The 19,589-nt window shown below is 43.7% G+C and overlaps 1 protein-coding gene across 5 annotated transcripts in view; it reads right to left on the bottom strand.

Moving 5' to 3' along the window:
• Positions 1–19,589, bottom strand: part of TMEM94 (transmembrane protein 94) — a 54,520-nt gene that overhangs the window by 16,741 nt on the left and 18,190 nt on the right. For 3 of the 5 annotated variants that reach the window (XR_012625984.1, XM_074847330.1, XM_074847331.1), the window contains exons 3-17: positions 17,036–17,155; positions 16,219–16,346; positions 15,478–15,614; positions 14,602–14,798; positions 13,658–13,809; positions 12,953–13,055; positions 12,553–12,639; positions 11,907–12,023; positions 8,073–8,129; positions 6,105–6,209; positions 5,324–5,488; positions 4,864–5,073; positions 4,382–4,697; positions 3,447–3,620; positions 109–211 (exon numbers count right to left, since the gene is read on the bottom strand). Coding sequence is in view for 4 of the 5 variants with exons in the window: in XM_074847330.1 (XP_074703431.1) it covers positions 109–211; positions 3,447–3,620; positions 4,382–4,697; positions 4,864–5,073; positions 5,324–5,488; positions 6,105–6,209; positions 8,073–8,129; positions 11,907–12,023; positions 12,553–12,639; positions 12,953–13,055; positions 13,658–13,809; positions 14,602–14,798; positions 15,478–15,614; positions 16,219–16,346; positions 17,036–17,155 (2,171 nt within the window). In the remaining variant the exon portion in view is untranslated. Of the gene's footprint in view, positions 1–108; positions 212–3,446; positions 3,621–4,381; positions 4,698–4,863; positions 5,074–5,323; positions 5,489–6,104; positions 6,210–8,072; positions 8,130–11,906; positions 12,024–12,552; positions 12,640–12,952; positions 13,056–13,657; positions 13,810–14,601; positions 14,799–15,477; positions 15,615–16,218; positions 16,347–17,035; positions 17,158–19,589 lie in introns of those variants that run through there. The other 2 variants (XM_074847332.1, XM_074847333.1) reach the window with 2 other exon arrangements.

Here is a 19,589-nt window from a genome sequence, read left to right as displayed (position 1 = left end):
ATTAAATAGCTTAACAAGCATCAGTAAAGGGAATTTTAACAAAATGACCAGGTTCCCTCTGCAATTTATCTGAAGCCCCTGAATGCACCAAATGACAAAGCTGCCCACCTGTCAGAGCCAGAGAGGGGGTAGATATCGGTACCATCCCAAAAGTCTGTGCAGGCCTCAAGGATGATGTCAGCTGTCCCATGAGAAAACATCTGCTCAGTGCCTGAAGTGTAGGAGAAAAGTTAGTCAGCATCATACAGGCTCCCAGGAAAGCGATAACGTATCAACTGCTCCCTTATTTGTTAAAAGCGAGTGTTCCCTCAAACTGCCTTGATGCACTCTGGATATTCCCTTTCCTCTGTTGAAAGTCTTCAGTCTCCACTGAGAAATTATTAAAGACTGCATGATATGTATTCAGCTGCTATTTGTCTGTGAGTACAAACAAAGCTGTGATAAAATGTGAGCCACGTAGTCAGTTCCTGTTCTCCCCTTACACTGTCTTAACAATCCTGCTTCTACAGAAGGTGGGATAATACCTTGCTCCTGTATCCAACAGAGCAGAAGGAAAGATATTCCTGTGTGCCTCCTCATGAGAGTACAAGCACCAGTGATAAGCCTATGGGGATCAAAGTGCATGCAATTTTAGGCCAGGCGTGGATCTAAAGGGTAAGAGCTATTCCTGAATACCTTCCATTCAAGTAGCAGAAGACAATTTAACAGTGCGACCCATGAGATAGCAGCCTGTTTCACAAAGGGTCCTGAAAACGTGTTAACTCAGGATGGGTCAAAAGTTCAACATAACAGACTAAAAAAGTAACTCATGTTGTGATCAGGGAAGAACTGAAAATCAATGGATATCACAGCTTGTCCTGTTTTTTTCTTCCACTACTTTACTCTTTAATACAGACTTAAAATCTTTTATTCCCTTTTGTAGAGAGGTGTTATAAAGCATTTCTCAAAGGTGTGTGATATCACTTGTCTGATGCAGGACCCAGGCACAGGACACAAGTTAAAGGACGCAGGGCTGCCTCCCCCTCCACACTTCCTGCTCCCTTTCGTTTGCACTGATAGATTAACATTGCACACACGTAGACTTCTCTGTCTAGGTTCCCTCCTCCAGCTGCTCTGTGACTTTGCCCCCAACAGCTTCAAAGCTGATCTAATGAAAAAAACATCACTGCCAAGAAAAATGAGCCCAAAGGCTTCTTGCAGGCATTGTTGCTGACTGCAAATGCTCACACTAGTTGGTGAAATCAAGAGCCAAGAATATCCATTCGCACAAACCAGGCAGGGACCTTCAGGAACACCGGAGGATTTTCCAAAACATAGCAGCTCCCTGCTTTCTGCTATAAATAGTCATCACACGCCAAGTTTATCAGCATAACAAACCTCCGAGACGAATAGAAGCTGTGTGTGAAAGAAGGAGCCTGTCTCATGGACACAAAGGAGTACTTGTGCAGAGCTCTGGTTAATTTTATTGTATAAACACCTAATCCTTCCCACCTTGCTCCTATGGTCAGATAGTCCTGGCTAGGAAACAGGGAACAGGAGATGTTTATTGATTCATGCAAAACCTATGGCCTGGACACAGAGCAAGAGCTTGCAGATGACCATATGCACAGACATACCTACAGTCCTGCCTGACAAAACTGCAATCCATTTCCCATTCCGTGTCATCAGCATCCCACAGGACAGTCCTTCTAAGGGGTGAACGACAGTGACAGCACACACTATAAACTGGAAGGAGTTCATTCAGCTGTCATTGCCAGTAAAGTGAGCTCAGCCTCTTTCCTTCCTATATCATGAACTTGAAGGCCAGGATTTCTCTGGCACAAGGGAGAAAGCTAATGAATAGGACAGGGAGTATGACTAGCCATTCATGACTGCTGGGACTTGTTAGGAAGAACCAAGCCACTACAGATGAGCCAGTGAGACAGAGAAAAAGGAATTGAAGAGTGCAGCTATAGCAAAGGAAGACAGAGATGGTATCAAGCCACTTTACTCCACTGAAGATGTCAGTGAGCCCCTCATTTCCATGTGGTTACTATGGATTTGGGATGAACACTGCCAGATGTGAGACATACATTTCAATGGAATAGCAAGGGAACATACAGATAAGCTACCTCCTATTTCTGCTACAGCTGTAGAATTTATTATGTATCTCCCTTTGACTTCAGCACACCATGCAAGTGGGTGGATTCAAAGATTTATTCACAAATAATGTATCGAGAGGTTAGTTATGATCATCTGGTCTGACTCTTCTGCATAAACAGAGCCAATTTATATCAGTTAACCCAGTATTATCTGCATAACCCATTATTTCTGACTGTACACATTTTAGAAAGTTTCAAGGGACAAGACTATCACGTGAGAGGTGTTCCAATAGTTAACTAACCCCACTGGCAAAATTCCTCTTAGCATTTACTCTAGACAGCATAATCCAGGTCACACATGTATTCGGCTGAGCTCCAGCCTCTAAACTAAACCGTTTAAAAATGAGGATAAGGAGTTGAAATGAGGCAACATTAAAGGTTTTTCCCTACTCTAGGAATCTCAGCATCAGAAACATTCTTGCTCACAAAGGCAAGATAGAAGCAATCAGGGCAAATGAAAAAGCTCCTCCCCAGATTAAGATACGAATTTAAGAAGAACTGGGCAATAAAAGACAATTTACCCGGTAAATCTCTGGCCAGCATAATAATCATATTTCAGATTCAATATTGAACATATGTCAACTTCAGAGAACCAAGTTCAGTCAATTTAAGGTATTACGAAGAGCCTAAGAGCTCTAACAGACAAGCTGTTAAATCTTGCTGAGGTGCTTTAAGACCTCATGGTGCCCAGCTGTATGTCCTTTCCATCCCAGCCCATTCCTATGAGAATAGGAAGGAGTAGGAGTGGAGAAGTCAGCATGGCTTCAGGTGTTGTGTTCATGGTCACCATGAGTTTGCACTGGATTTCTGTGATTTCTTCTTAGTACGCAATATAGAAATAGAGTATGCAATATAATACACTAGACAATTCACAAATATAATGATTTATGATTTGGGGTATCAGAGGGATGAGCATCACTAGCTAAAACCCTGAGTAACATTCAACCCTGTGCAGTATCAGTTTCACTACCATAATGAAGTCTATTCAAAACCCAACAAAATCCCCACCTTGCTCTGCCCTGCCATTTGGTCCCAGAAAATAGGTTTTACTATGTGTTATCTAAGATCATTTCAAAAAATTATTTATGATCCTGGAGTAAGCGAGAGCTGGGAAGAACTACCCCCCCTCAGTATGCCATAGCACTGATTGCTAAGGTTTGTTGAGTATATCTGTACTGGCCATGGGCAGAGCAAGGCTATCACCCCACAGGGACTCCAGACTATTCCAGTCTGACATTTTCTGAGCTCTCTGAGGAAAAGATCCTCCCATACCAAGAGGATGCCCAAAGAAAGGTGCAGCCTTACTGGTAGTGGTGTCCTTCACGAAAAGGTTAATCATGTGGCTCAGGGGTGGTCTCCTCTTGGTGATCGATGAAAGCTTCCCCAGGATTGTCTCCTTAACCATCTCATCACTTGGCAAGCGGTACAAGGCCAAATAGTTCTCCTGCTTGAAAAGATCTTTAGCACCTGGTGTGAAACCTGAAACGTAAACACAAAGAGAAAAATCGGGCTCTAACCAAGACAAAAGAAAGGGTCTCTCTCCTGCTTCTCTGCCACCCACTTTGCCTGCGTTCATTCTGACATGTGCCCAGCAATAGGGAGGTGAGCTGTGCTCACTGTGCATCTGCACCAAGATGGCTCAACATCTATGATGAAAAACATTCAGAAGCACTAGATGTTATTAGTAATGTAATGTAGATGTAATTACAGCTTTCATGCTTCTGGTTCATTGAAGAGAGAAACTGTGACATCAAAGGACAGGCACAGAAGGGAGTTCAAGAGCTTCCAGGTTTTAATCCTAGTGTCACCTTAATGTCTTGTCTCCCCTATGCCTCGGTTTTCCCATCTATAAAACACGGTACCTCCCCCCATCATTTATACCCAAACTCCTGGTAAAGCATTACTGTAAAGACAGGGCAGCTATCTGTCCATTAGCAGGTGTTCTTTGTCCCCTGATGAGATTGGCGGACTCGAGCCAGAAGATTTCCAGCCTAGCCAGGGCTGGCTGGAAATACCCTTGATGACATTTGTTCCTTTGATAGTGTCTACAATGTCAGAACTTGCCAAAAGCAATCTCTTTAATAGATTCCTTTGGCAACCGAACAACAACAGAGTCAGTGCTGTAATTCCACCTTCCCAGCAACCAGGACTGAAGAAATATTCTTCTTGTGCTCTCTAAGGATTAAGTGTCTATTGACAGCTCTGATTTCTCTGTGTCCACTCATCCAGTTTCTCCTTACCTATTAGCCTGGCAAGCTCACAGAGGCCCCAGGGCACGTGGACAGGCAGCACAGCATTGTGAGTTTCCTGGAGGGCAATGTTGCAGAGGTGGTCAGAGAAGCGGCACAGACACTCTGTCACACTGGCATTGCAGAGATTGAGCAGCACGTTCAGGCCCAGAGGCTTGAGGGAATTCAAGTGCATGTGCCAGTTGGAGTCATCAAACTGGATGCAGGAGGGGTTCTGTTGGTCTTGGGACAGGCTAAGCATCTCAAGGTGGTAGTCACACACAAAGTCTTCAGCTTCACAAGCCAACACCTCACTGTCACCAACAACCTGGTCCAACAGACAGGAAAATTCTAGTTGGTTATGATGATTACAGCTTGAGCCTAGAATCCCGCAGAGAATTCCCAATTAAATTCCCAAAAGGGCAGACTCTACAGGTTTAAGTCTGTCTTACAGCTCCACAAAAGACTACTTGTGTGCCCTTTCAGTATCTTACCTGAGCATGTTCCTCCTCTCCACCCTCCGTGTCCTTGCTAAAACTCACATTGGACCCAGAGGGATGCTTGCTTCTGCTGTTTGGCTTTCGGTGGGCATGGGCATCGGGAGCCTTTGGGGGGTCATTAGACCAGTTGCTCCTCTCCTGCTCACTGGTCATGTGGACTGTGTCTGCCAGCGGGCCAGAGAGCAAAGCATCTCTTTCATGGGGCTGCAAGAGACCAGCAAAATGAACAGCAGTGATTCAGTGGCTGAACATGAGCCACTACTGATTCACCTGGTGCTTTAGGATTCCTGTAAAAGAAGATCTTATCCTCGCAGCTTCTTTATCTTTTTAGCAAAGAATTATGGCATAGGACTTCCCTAGAAGCAAAGGGTCCCCTCTATAATACCACGTTGTGCTTGTCAGTCAAACTATGATTAGAGCCAACTCACTACATTATGGATTACGTATCACTCACCTCGTCTTCCATCTCAGGATGGCAGAAGGACCGTGTAGAGAGCTCATCAGTCAGATCTTCATGGCTATCATGAGGTGGTTCCACCTTCCCACTGAAGAACAGAACAGTCTCTGGGCTGGGGTTTGGCCAGGAAAGAATCCCCTGCTTGTCTACACAGCAGAGCACCTAGAACATCCCACAACACCCCCAAGAAAGCAAAATCTCAGTGAAAACATGTCTCAGTATTCATTCATAGCTGTAAATATCACAAGTTTAATAAACACATGGGACGACAAACAAGTCTCTCCTTCACCAACCTTCTGTCTTAAGAAACTGTACCTAATAACCCTCCAAGAAATCCAAGAATTCCTTGCTCTAGCAGGATTGATGGGTTGTTTAACACCAATTTTATCTCAGGATATTGCAAAACTAGACATGAAGACCACGGGAAGGAAGCAACTACTCAACCTGTTTCACCAGCTAATACCTTATCAGGACACACACCAGCTGGTTCTTGAACAGGAGTCAAGAGGGTTATGGGACCAGAACCAGAGCTGGAAAATACAGACACCTTGTTAGATGCCACAGAGTATCTCTAACCATTGTTTTAGCCTGTAAATGTCCTGCTTGGACAAGACAAGACAGTTACTAACTCTTCTACAAAGACAGGTGCCTGAAGGGTTTCTAATTCCAGCACAGTGAACTGACTGCTAACAGTCTACGCTCAGGGAAGGACAAGGTGAACAATGCAAATGAAGCATCCACGCAGGGCTCCTCCTTCTGACAACACAGCAATACTCACAGTGACAGATCCCAGACTATGGAGCAAGCTGGAAGTGAAGCTCAGAGTTGGGGATTTGCCTTTTAAAACACAGAGGAAGTGGCTCCAGATACAGCGTATCATTTCCTGCCGAGGGAAGCAGAGGACATCAGCCAATTAAAGGCTCATTCGGTGAAAGATGACGGGAGAGAAGGAAAAAAGGGAGTATGATATTACCTGCTTTCAGGTTCAGCACAGTGATATACTGTAAGATAAACACCAGTCTCCGTGGGAACCTGTTAACTGATACGGTGCTGATGTTCTCAAGGGAAAGGCATTTCTTCCCCCTTCCAGAGCATGCTAACAGACAGTCTGATTGTGGAACTGAGAATTCACTGAAACTACCAGTGTCTATCCAAAAACACAGGAAAGAATTCTGAAGTGATTTCATTTGGGGTGAATCAGTTGTTGTTACCCTCTTAGTATTTTTTCTAAAAGTAACTCTCATCTCTTTGCATTATAGAGTTTGAGGCCTTAAACATCACCATGCTGCAAATTGGGTAAATGGAGTCACTGTGGTGAGACTTGCCCAAGGTTACTTACTGAGGCAGTGACAATGTTGGAAATAAAGCCAAGGTGCCCTGACCACTCCATCACTACAAATGAATTGTAATCAACATGGTAATAAACTGAAAGAAGGAGATATTTTGCAAAATTAAAACATCAACTTGGCACCCTTCTTCACGTGATCTTCTTCACCCATCTTTCACGTGAAAATGTTTCAGAGGGAGTCTGGACGGCAGCAATCATCGAAGCACCAGAGCTGTATGTTTTTTTCTGTGCACTCCTAAAGCCAGCAAAATCAGGTTTGCATTACAGTGTTATTTTACTGCTTTTTAGCTGTTGGTCTGGAATACTGTCACTGCAGAGCACTTCCCCCAAAGCTCCTTAGATCAACTTCCTTAGTACAGCCATAAACTCAAATGCAAAACAATTATGAGCTATTTTCAGGAAGAAAGAAAGCTCTTATTTAACCACTTTCTCATAAGCAAAAATGTTACATAGGTACAAAAGGAAAGAAGCAAATCTTTTCAGCGAGGAAGGTCACCTCAAATCAATCCCATTTAACACCTGAAAAACATCTCAGCTAAATGATGAACTGGTGCAGGAAGAGAACAAAATATTCAGCAAAGGCAGCATATGTGTATGCATCCATGTGCACTCCTCTGTCTGGGAGCAAGGAGATATGAACTGATTCTTAAAATACCTAGGGATTTTTAATCACTCCTGGAGTCCATCTGCCTCCTTATGGAAAGGGGAATCTTAATGACAGATTAGACAGAAAAGTGTCTTTCCTCTACCCACCTGTTTAATCTGGATGATGCAATTTATAGAGTGGCCAGATGCAGTTCCTCCCCCAGAAAAAGGTCTTCTGAATGTTTATTTGCCCCAGCTTTGGAAGCACTAGTAATGTGCTTAAGCTCGTTAAGGAGCATATGAAACAGGATCAGACTTCTTAAAAGCCTGAACATCTCATGGTCCCCTCTTCACATTTGCTCTTGGTGCTGACCACCATCCCCTGTTCTTTAGTTTTGGCTTGAAGAAGGAGGTTTTGCCGGTACAAGCAAAATACTTAAATACTTCCCTTCTTTCTGACACACACCATAAAAAGTTTATTTTACTCCTGGAACAGAAGGACTTGAAAGAGGTACTTTCTTCAGGACAGAAAAAGTTGATTTCAAACCATTTGAAATATTCAGAAAAGCACAACCGGGCGCAGTATCAAAGTCACCTCAATCTCCGGTCAGCAGAGCAGCATTTACATGGGAAGGCGTACGGGAAAGACATGCAACCCGCATGCATAGCAAATTAAAGCAGCAAATGAGTGACAATGGACAATTGACACAAGTAAAAAGGGTCTAGGAACAAGCAGGAGAACAGAGAGGAAGGGAAAGGATATTATGAAGTTCTGCAGTGAAGATGGAAGAAAACAATTCATAATAATAGTACCTGAGAAGATACCATCTCTGTGTAGCTGCTGAGAGTGTCCTCTGAAAACTTAGCAAGCTGCAGCAAGAGAAGAGACCAGTTACTATAATCGTGCTCAGAAATGTGTCATGAGGAACATCCTTCCCTAAATACTGTGCCTTCGGAGAGAAGAAAGCAGGAGTCCTGCTCTGTGGGAATCACTATACCAAGGCAGACCAATAATTCATCAAAACAATTAAGTCTTTAATGGACTATGTCTTTATCTACTTGTGAAGCACAAAGTGCTTGGTGCTGTACATCACAGAAGAACACACAGTCATCACCTAAATGTCTACAGAGAAAATAATAGCAATTAGACCCAGAGGAAGCTCTTTCTGGATGGTCATTTTTAGACAGAAAGAGCCAGGATTGACTGATCTGTTTTTAAGCTATACGGGTCAGTCAAAAGAAGGGAGCTAGAAGAGTGGTTGTAAAAGCAGGTGCCTGGAACATAATGGACACAGAGGAATGAGGTGATATGAATGGGATGTGGATAGGAAATGAAAAGAAATTATAGCAGGGCACTACTATGGGGCTCTTGGAATTACAACAAGAAATTTACTAACTCAAAATTTGTGCATCCAGCACAAAGGAATTCCACAGTAGATGTAATTTTGGAAAACAGTTTAATTGAAGTATATTCATAAGCATAAGTGAATATGGCAATTACATTTGTATGTAAATAGAACGACACCCCAAATAACAGTGCATATATCTGGCACTTTAAAAAGGATCAGTTTAACAAAGCTGAAAAAAACAAATTTGTCATAAATAATTTAAACTGAGAACTATAAAGGAAGATTAGGAACTGTTTAACAATATTGTACTAAAATTTGAAAAAGCAACAATCCCGTAGTAAAAATAAAAAAGTCCACTTCTGAGTGGAAGTGAAAATAGAAGTAAAAATTAACATAAAAATACAAGAAAGTATACCAATAGGTAATTAAAACCACTGTTTGTTGAAGTCAGTGAAATTGCAAATGATATTCCAGGCAAGGCAGACGTGTTAAATAAATATTGCTATTCCTTATTCAGTGATATACTCATACCATATGATAACTATGAAATATTTTCCATTCTAGCTACTAGCTACTGAAAGTAAGTATGTTTAAATTAGCAGGTCTGGACAACTTTCTGACTGTTACTGCTGATTTTGCACAAGGCTTGAAACATGGATTAAGTCCCAGTGCAATGGAAGAAAGCCAATGTGCCAATGCCTAAAAAGGGTAAGGAGAACAAACCGAGTTACCACAGGACCCCAGACAGACTTTGATTTCAGGCAGAATAACTGAGCAGCTAATATGAGACTCCAGTAAAAGAAAAGAAGTGAAATAATACAACCAGCACCAAACGCCACAAGTATATGAGTAATAAATCTCATCAAACTATTGTGATATCTTTTTTGACAAAATTACAAATTTGACTGATAAATGCAATGCTTTTGACATAGACCGTTTGGTACTTTGACTTGATACAAAATGCTTTACTGGTTTTCTAACAAAAACTAGAGTAATACCAGAGAAATAGGGCCCATATTAAATATATTAGAAACAGACTCCCTCCAAATGAAACAGAAACTGAGGAATTATTTGCAATAGGATGTGTTACTAGCTCAAGCAGGGACAAATTCTGGGTATTTTGTTAATAGTCTGAAAGAAAACTAAAAAAACATTACTGATAGAGACTGTAAAGTATACAAAGTTTGGGGCAGGATCCAGTAATAAAGAGAACAGACCACTGTTACAGAGCAGTATGGATTGCTTGGAAAATAAGCAAAAACATGCATACCAACAGGTACAAAAGTAAGGTTGCATACCTAGGAGCAAAAATGAACGTTGGACTTACAGGATGAGGACTATCCTAGAAAGCATTAACTCTGTAGATTATCAGCTGGACAAAGCCTGGCCATTTAAGTGGCTAAAAGATCTAATACGATCCTTTGTTGCACTAACAGGGAAACATAGAGTAGAAAGTCCAAATTATTCTGAAATTTAGCACAAGCACAACTTTTACTGGAATATTTTGTGGGTTTTGGAGATTCATAATTCTACAGTGATCCTGAAGCACTGGAGAAAACTAAGAGGAAAGCCAAGAGAAAGATCAGAGGGTTGGAAAATATGCTTATAGTGATTCAAGGTGCTTAAACTCTTTACTTAACCAACGAGGCAGTAAAAGGGAATGTGAGTAGCTACAACAGACCAGAAATTTGATTGACGTGCTCTTAAACCTAGGAGACAAAAGATGTAAACGTTCCAAGGGCTGGAAATCAGATACTATAAAAATTCCCACTAACACAGATGCCCATTTTTAGCAGTGAAGGTAAATAATTACTGAAACAACCTATCAAAGGCAGTACAGATGTTTTCAAACCAACATCAAATTCCTTTCTAAAAGGAATGCTGCTGTAGTCCAACTATAGTAACACAACTTGAGGCAGGGGCTTGTTTCAGGGGGCACCGGTTTGTGTCCTGCAGGATGTCTGACTAAACTAGTCATGAGGGTCACCTATGGCCTTGAAAAACTGGGAATCAAACAGCTTGAACACGATGAGAGGGGGCAGAAGGTGGAGAAGAGCGTCACACAGGCCATGTGATTGGAGAGGAAGAGGGTCTTACCTGCTACATTTTGAACAGAGTAGAGAGAAGGAAGGAGTGAAATAGAGAGGCCAAGAGAAGACTGCCCTAGTCAAGGGGGAGAATGACCAAGGCACATCACAACGGTTGTTCTGCAGCAGCAAGGATGGAAGATCACGTTTGAGATGTCACAGAAAAAGCTGGATGGACAGAGTCAGCTGCCTGGCAAGAAAAAGGAGAAGACAGGAAAGAACACAAGGAAGGTGCAAGTATGGGACAGGGCAAATGGGTATGTTGAGAATGATGAAGCAGGGAAGCCAAGGAGCTCTGGCTTCTCCCAGCCAAACAGCAAGGTGTGAAGGGAAAGAGGAAGGAAGGTTCCAAAGACAGAAACCAAGTGATGCTGAGAATGGGTGGGAAAAGTAAAGTGGAGAAAACATTGAAAAGAGATGGTAAAGGTGCAAATGCCACTGAGGGAGGTAATATGTATCCTCCCTCCCAGGACACAGGCAACTTAGTTAGGTACAACCTACAGGGAAAAGAATAGAAAACAGAAACCCAGGGCCACAGAGGCTAAGGAAGGCCAAGAAGGAGAGAAACTCTGTCCAAGTACAGGCATAACAGAAGTCAGCACAGAAGACAAACACAGCACAGTGCATGTCACCAACACTGCCACCAGGAGAGAACAAGAGACACCCATCAGTGCATCCAGTTCAGGACCACACACCCATCAGACTACCAAACTCCACTCCCCAAACCAGCACAACCACCAGAAACTCCTCTTACTCCCTGATCCACTGCAAAGGCCATGCCTGCAGGCAAAGCCCCAGAGCCTCATCCCACATGTTAAAACAGGGGGTTGCAGAGGATCTTGTGTATCCCATTCCTTCTCAGTGGCTAAACCTTCTCTAGTTATAGTCACCACAGGGCATTTATCTCCATGTTGATCCCTCTGAAAGATTATGCTTAGCTGATAGAAAGCACATGCCTTGAAGAGATTTATGGAATCACTGGAGGTTCCTATCACCTTGGGATATCTGTAGACAGATTGAAAAAATTAAAACATCTGTTCAAGAAGAAGCCACACTGTGCTCCAGGGAGAGGGCACAGCTGGGACAACCAAAGATCCAAAGCTTTTACAATAATGTGGACACATCTACTGAATCCACTGTGCTCACTTCACAGAGCCCTTCTCATCTTCTGCCCCTTTCTCTGCAACCGTTTGATGTGGAGAGATACCTACCAGTGAGGTGGATGAGGCCTTGCTCATCTGGGCCAAGACTCTGGCTTCTCCAAAGGCTGTAGCAAGAACCCACAGGACAGGGAAGAGCAACGGAAGGATGGGTAGGACACCATTCACCTGAAAAAAACCCTGTAATCACCAGCAAGCACAGAGACAACAAGAAGTCAGACCTCTCACGTGACATCTTTTCCACCACAGTGAGAGAGGATGGGTAAAAGGCAGTGGCAGGAAGGAAGGAGGCTGCTTGCACTGGAAGCAGTGCAGCACAAGGAGAAGCGCGGGAGGGAGACACACACACTGTTCGGGGTTTGTAATGAAGGAGGCCATGAATATATCACACCAACTTGCAGCTGATTTTCCTGCTGAATTTGACATAAATGTTACAAGTTTAAAGGGCAGGGATACTACACATATATATATACATACACGTACATATATACATACATGGCAAGTGAGAGAGCAAAAACAACGTAAAGGGCAGTCTGGGAGGGATTGCCAGGGTAAAGCTGTTTTCCTGCTCCACTGAGAGCTCCTGGATCCACAGCATGCACATGAGCATGCACTGGATGCTGTCACTTCAGGGAGAGAATCAGTCTCAGTGGTGCTCTGGGGAGGCAGTGGAGTGGAGCTCCAAGCTCTCCTTTACCTGTAGCTGAAGAAGCGTGTACTGCCAAGAAGCAATTCCAGGAGCTTTGAAAATGAAGCGCACAGCATTGGTGATCAGGAAGCCAGCCTGCAATTCAAACAGAGATGACACTGTCAGCTAACAACTAGTACATGTAGGGAAGGAGTTTTCACTGCCTTGTAACATTCTCAGCCTTGGGAAAGTCTGGAAGATATACTTGGTCTGCTGCTGCAGTTCCTCCCTCCACTCTCACGGCTAGATGGCTCAGCACCTTTGCTTCTCTGAACTACCCAAGGTACACACAGAGTCAGTCGCATGAGTTAGGGCCTGGCCACAATTTCCTGTTGACAGCTGCAAATTCTTCACCTTTATTGACAAAACATGGCTATAGTCAACAACAAAGGCTTGAAATGAGACCTACCAGTACAACAGGGACAGCATATTTCAGCATCACTGACTGTACAGTGAATCTCTCATTATCCAGGGCTGTCACAGGACGTGACAAAGCCATTTCCAGACACCACCTAAAAAATGGAAAACAGCCAGAGATTTTAGCAACCAAGACCCTAACCCCACACCTTCCTCAGATATAAACCTCCTGGTAGACCTGATTAGAACACTGTGTTCACCCTATGCTATGTGGGGTGACCTTCAAAAGAGAAGCCAAGTTCTACAATTACATCCTGAATAACCTGCTGTGGTAAATCTGGTCTCCTCACCTGCTGAATGGGAAGGCTCCATCACCCCCATGTGTACTGAAACTCCAACAGGACGTTCAGATCTCTGTTATATCCAGTTGACTAAAGGGTGTCATATCGCTAGTTACATCAAATGCATGAAATCGGTGTCCTCCCTGCATTGTTCAAATTTAGTTGGGAAGTAATGAGCTGAACAGTAATCCTTAGCATATATGTGGTTTTATATATTAGCCTAACCTACCAGTTAAGGAGGACAATTGAAGACAAGACAGTAAGAGACTTATAGCATTCCCAGGTAATAAAGAAAACACAGCACAGCATATTTGACAGTTCCTGTCCTGGACTGGTAAGTCTCATTCTTTGCCAACACAAGGCATCAACAAGGACACAGACAAGCTGTGCAGGCACTGTGCACTGTATTAACCCACCTGACATTATCAATTATTGGGGTCTTCAAGACACGGAAAAGACGATACAGCTGAGGGTTCTGAGGTCCCTTCTTCACTTCTCCCCTTGGGGAGGGTGGAGGTGAGAAAGGTGGAAACAGATCTCCTGGCTCCAGAACTATGTGCTCATCATCCTAGGAAAAAAGTCAGAGAGCCCAAAGGCTGCAACAGTTGGGGCCTTGGTGGAATCCTGCTGCGAGGGACTGGAGGTTTAGTCCAGCAGGATCCCTCCCACTGCAAATGACACAACAGGTGTTTGTCACAGTTCCCTCTCTCAGCTCTCAAAAATTCCCTAGTTAAACTATTGCTTCAAACTTGAAGCCAAATGAAATGTTTGTGTTCAAGCACATCTGGTTATTTCATGAAAACTGGCATTTGGAGTGAAAGCTATGATAAAGACCAACAAAGGTAAATTTCAAGCTTTACGTTTTTTCCAATCTTCCTCAAGCAGCAAAATCTTTGCATAGATCTTGTGATTGATTTGTTAATTTACTACTACTACTTCAGGTATTTTATATCATCTTCATTTATAATAAATCAGTAGTAAGGAGAAGGTCAAAGCAGAAAAACTTTATTTCTCCACATAAAAAACAGGATAAAGTAGGGGGTTTGTATGTCATATCATCCGACTGGATAGATTCACTCCACTTATATTTAGCAGCACATTACAATTTCCCCTTGTGGAAGAGATGGAAATATGGTGCTTTGGTATCACATTAGTTCTCCTGTCCATTGGGTTTGGGAGTTCATAGAGGAGAGGCAGTCTAACAAAGCACCGTCCTTGACTGAACTGGAATTTCAAGCTATTTTCAAGGTCAGAAGACATCAAACATGTCAATAATCTGTACGCTGGGAATTAGAGTATTGGCAAGAAAATCCTAGGAAGTATATTGTTACAGGCCAGGGAAATAAGACAAGCAAGTTACCTTAATCCCTCTCAAAGAAGCAAATGACTCCTGGCCTGGCCTCAAAGCAATGACATCTCCTTCTACTAACAGGCTCACGGGCAGGTTGACAAGATGACCATCCCTGTAGGCCCAATGAAGGGACCAGGATGGGGCATAAGGCATGTGAAGGTCAGGGTACATGGAGTCTGGCCATTTCACCTCTTTGCCAAGTGTATCTGAAAGCACAAAGTGTGAAAGAATTAAGTGGTAACAATTCTGGAGAGGACAATATACATCAATTTACATCCTGTAGTGGCTATAGGTCCTTCAGTGCTAAACTCAGTCCATTCCCATGATCTTTTATCATGTCTCTCTTTCTCCTTGATGGCTCTTCCCCTCTCTCTCCACCCAGTATTAACAACTAAACATAGTCATTTTATAACCTTAAATACATACTTGTACAATGGAAAAGCTAAAGGCTGTCCTTAAAACTGCTGCACTAAAATAAACTGCCTCCTCAGGTTCAAAAGCCCCCGTTGAGACGATGCTCATGCACAGCAATTTATTTCCTTCTGTTCTATGTTGTGGTACAACCCCACGTATTCTTTTCTCATCATCTGCTGCAAGGCCGATATTTTTGTAAGATACTGAGGATTCGAATTACTCCAAAGTACACAGACATAACAGACGCCTACCTGATAACACACAGATTGGAAGCACATGGTCACATGACTGCTCAAAATAACTATTCTACAGGACAGGCATGAGTAGGACATAATTCTCACAGCCTGTTTTTGCGTAACACAGGGGAAGGCTAGTAAGCCTAATTAGTAATGTAAGTGATCAGGTTTGGAGAAAAATCCAACTGGAGGAAGACACAACTGCAAATGAGAGGACAGATAAATGAGACCTCACCATTTATCTTATCAATGATTGTCTGGAGTCTCCTCTCCACCTCTCTGCACTTCAGCCTCTCTTGACGCCCAATCATGAAGAGATCCAAGAGGAGAAGGAGGAAGAGTGCCAGTGCATTAACTATCTCAGCACCTTGGCTTTGCACAGCAAAACAGAAGAAAGCAGAAAGCAGATGAGTTTTGAGTAAATGAGCAGAATACACTGCCAGCCACCCACAGAGATAAATGCACACCTGCTCAGTTGTTTATTCCTACATCCCACAGACCTATGGCTAAAAAAGAAAAGCGGGAGAGCTATGATCACACTTCTTCTTTAGAATAATGCCACCAGAGAAGTCTGAAAGGACCTGTCTCAATTAAAAAAATGGCCTTACAAATACTGTCAAGGCATGCTACAGCATATGTGACAGCACAGTAACTTCTATGAGCCACTGATTTCTCCAGTTTCAAAATTCATCCTAACTATGATAATGCCTTGGGATTTTTCAAGATCTACAAACACTGCAGAAAAAAAGTCTCAGCCTCTCCAAACGACATTCTATGGGTCTACTAGAAGTAGAATTAAGTTGGCTGAAGTTTTGCGAAAGGGACTGATAGGGACAGAACTACCAGTGTGAATATGCTAATGTCTAGATGTCTAGACAGAATGAGGGACAACACTGTTATATCAGCCACACACAGTGTCAAGACAATATAAAACTACCACCTTGCCTCAGTTAACCAGCAGAGGATGTTTGCTTACCTCCCCTGCGGCTGGCTCCCATAGCAGCACAGCAGCAACAGCACAGCCAGAAGCATCAGAGATGCACCAGGCCAGTGGAAACAGGAGCAACGGTTACCATGGTACAGAAAACTGCTCCTCCACACCTCCTACGAAAGGAGAGCAGCAGACAGTCAGCATTCATGAAATACAGAGCCAGACATTTGGAAAAAGCAGAGTGAGAAAGGGTGAAGGCAGCAGTTGACATTCCAGGGTGAACACAACTTTGTAAAACCCCTGAAAATGATACAGAGCATCCCAGATCAATTATACAAATGCTACAGCACTAACGGTTGCTCAGCTGGCAAGTCTGGGTGAACACGCTCTGCTTTGCTCTTGCTTGGAGGAATGAAAAGGCTTCTGTGCCAGGCTGCCCCATTGTCACTAACCAAGTGAGGAACACTTTTAACATTTAAGTACTGTGCATAAACACTAGCACTTTGTATTCAACGCACACGCCAGACAAACATGGTGGACAAGGGGAGACTGTTGAGCTTCACAGCTCTTTCCACCTGATACGGACCCCACAGGCACACTGCCAGTAGAGGCTCTTGAAGCCCTTAGATCCTTCAGAGGTGAAACTAAGCTCCTGTAGAGCTCCAGCATCCAGGAGAGAAGTGCTGAGAGAAACATACCCTTTGGCAGATTCCTTGCTTTGTTCCCCAGGACTTTAGCAGTTCTACACCCAGACACTGCAGCAGCAGTCTGGGAGGAAATGCAGCCAACTTTTGTTTAATCTTCAGCTTTACTTTGAGAAGGGGAGACTGAGTGCCCAACCTTGTGATGTTTGGTGCCTCACCTTCCATGAAGTCACTTTTTTCCGTTCCTTCTGATGCCCCTCCAGCAGTGCTGACAGCTGGTCTCTCAGGATTGTGAGGGCTTTCTTTGTGGTAAGGCCCAAACTTGAGGTCATCTCATCCTAAGGTGCCAGAAAAACAAACTGTTTAGTGCTTTCCTGTTTTCTTTTTTAGGCTTTTTCCTGGTGGCTGACTGAGCACCCTACCGTGAATGCCCTGCACTCATCATCACCAGTCTGATTCTCCATTTTCCTGAAATCATCTTCCCTCCTGTGAACTTTAGACTGCTGGCTGGAATTAGAGCACTTAGATAATATCAGGTAAACAAACCGGTCCTGACTGTGCCAGATAGATACTTTATCAAAGCACAATACCAAGTCATTTCTGTGAAACAAGATTCTAATCAGCAGAGGCTGAGGACAGTACAAAGGGAGGCTGCTCAGCTCCGAGGTTACGCAGGTTTGAACTGGTATCAGCTTGTAGAGACAACAGAACACAGACAGTTATGGTAGAATTGTAATGATACGGGATGGATTTTGCTAACAGCAGTTGAATATCTGCAATTCTAAACAATAGTGGTCCGATTTCCACAACTGCTCCTTACGAATTTTTGGTTATGAATCCTGCCTCTGTGGCTACTTTGACACACAAGCCCCCATCCCCAGATTTAAGTGCTAGGCCATGGATCGGTTCAGGAGGAGACACAACTCCAGTATCGACTTCTCCTTTTACAAGAGAAAGCATTAGAGTTTTAAGTGCTAATGAACATACAAGGGAGGCATCTGGACTTGAAGGCAGCACACAGAGTCCAGAGCACTGCTCCTTCACTGGGCAGCAAAGAGGCAGCAGCCTGAAAGGACGCAACCCAAGAGCATGCCATCTGGAAAACATTACCATAAGATGCTGATAACAAGAAAGTGGGGTAAATGCTTGCAGTTCTGGGGCAAGAACACAAGCACTTTCCTTTCTTTCAAATCACAGAGACTGCTGCGAGGTACTGTGGGTACCAGATCATTGAAAGTGAATCAACAAGGAAAAGCAGGCAGGTGGTGTCTATGAGATGGCTACAGCAGGTATCAGGGAGCTGGTCAATAAAAGTTCTCATTTGCATTTCATCTTTAAATACAAACACCCTGAGGGTGTACAGCACATAGGATATCCTGCACATTTGAAATGCTCAGGTGTATCATACTGTTGACAGAGTACAGAACTACTGAACACAAAGCAGGCAGGAAGCTTCCCCCTCTGGTCCCCACCAGTGTGACACACAGCCCAGCAAATACAGCTCAGGCAGAAGCTGCAGCTCTTCCTGCTATTGCAGCCACCAGCTCTTCCCAGCCCTGCCAAATCCACCGCTCTGCTCTTCAGGAGCTGCATGCTGGCACCCAGCTCTGCAAGTGCAGCTCAGCTATGATCTGCACGTTTCTTCCTGTTCCTTAACTGAGTAGTTTCGTGGTGAACATTTACTGGAAACTAATCTCAGACTTCAGACTCATTTGCATTGATGGTCCAATCCAAACTGTAATGTAAGCATCAAGGAATAGCAGATAGATGTTCTTTAAGCTACCATCTACCACACAAACACACTCCCCACCTATCAGGGACAATTTGAAACAGCAAATTCTGGCCAAGCGGAGTCTAGCAATGCTGCTTCAGCTGCACTTTACAGAACTAAAAATAATCCTGCTGTAGTTTTCATTCTCTGTGTCAGTTTTAGGAATAGAGGAAGCAGTTCTGTGTTGTTCTTGGAAGCAGCCCAGGTAACATCAGCACAGGACTAAACATAGGAGTCTCTCAAAGACTCCCAGAGGAGAAGATGGCAGGCAGTGTAGCTGGCAACGGACATGCCGCTGCACCACAGGAGTGCTGCAAACAGGAGTGTCCGAGAGCAATACGGAGCAAGTGACAATAAGGTTTCTCTCTGTGCACTGATGGCTGGCTGTTGGGGGCATAGCAAAGCACCCACAAAAACACTCATCCTCTCCAACACAGGGAAAACTGACAGATAAATATGACACAGAAAGAAAAAGCAGCAATAATAAGAGGGACTTTAACTGGAAAGCAAAGTCTGCTTAGGCACTGAGCTGGTTCCAACAGATACATCAAGAGCTACAGAAGAAACGAGAGGGAAGCTGCACTTAATGCCAACATCTAGTACAGTCACACACTGCCTGGAAAGAGAAACTGCCACATCACAGCAGGCAGCGAGCAGAAAAAGGCAGCAAATCCAGAGGTAATCAGAAAGGCTCCTGAAATACTTGCACATGTGCTCCAGTCTTTACACAGGAGTTACTGCTTTGCCGTAGTATCAGTCAAGGTAAGGGCAGCCACAAAGGAAGGTGGCTGTAGCAGGTGAGAGGGAAAAGTGCAGAGTGTGGCAGGGCTGGGGAAGAACGGCAGGAAGGGCAGGGATTGTTAAACACCCATCCTGACACTTGGAGTATTCGGCAAAGCAGGCAGAGCCAGTCTGGTAAAGAAACGCTGAATAATGTGAGAGGCTGCCTGCAGTGACGGTTAATTTACCACCGGTGAGCATCCAGGGAAAGCACTTGGAAC

This window comes from Strix aluco, chromosome 21 (assembly GCF_031877795.1).
Source record: "Strix aluco isolate bStrAlu1 chromosome 21, bStrAlu1.hap1, whole genome shotgun sequence".
NCBI classification, from domain to species: Eukaryota; Metazoa; Chordata; class Aves; order Strigiformes; family Strigidae; genus Strix; species Strix aluco.
This window is presented reverse-complemented; position numbering and strand designations above follow the sequence as displayed.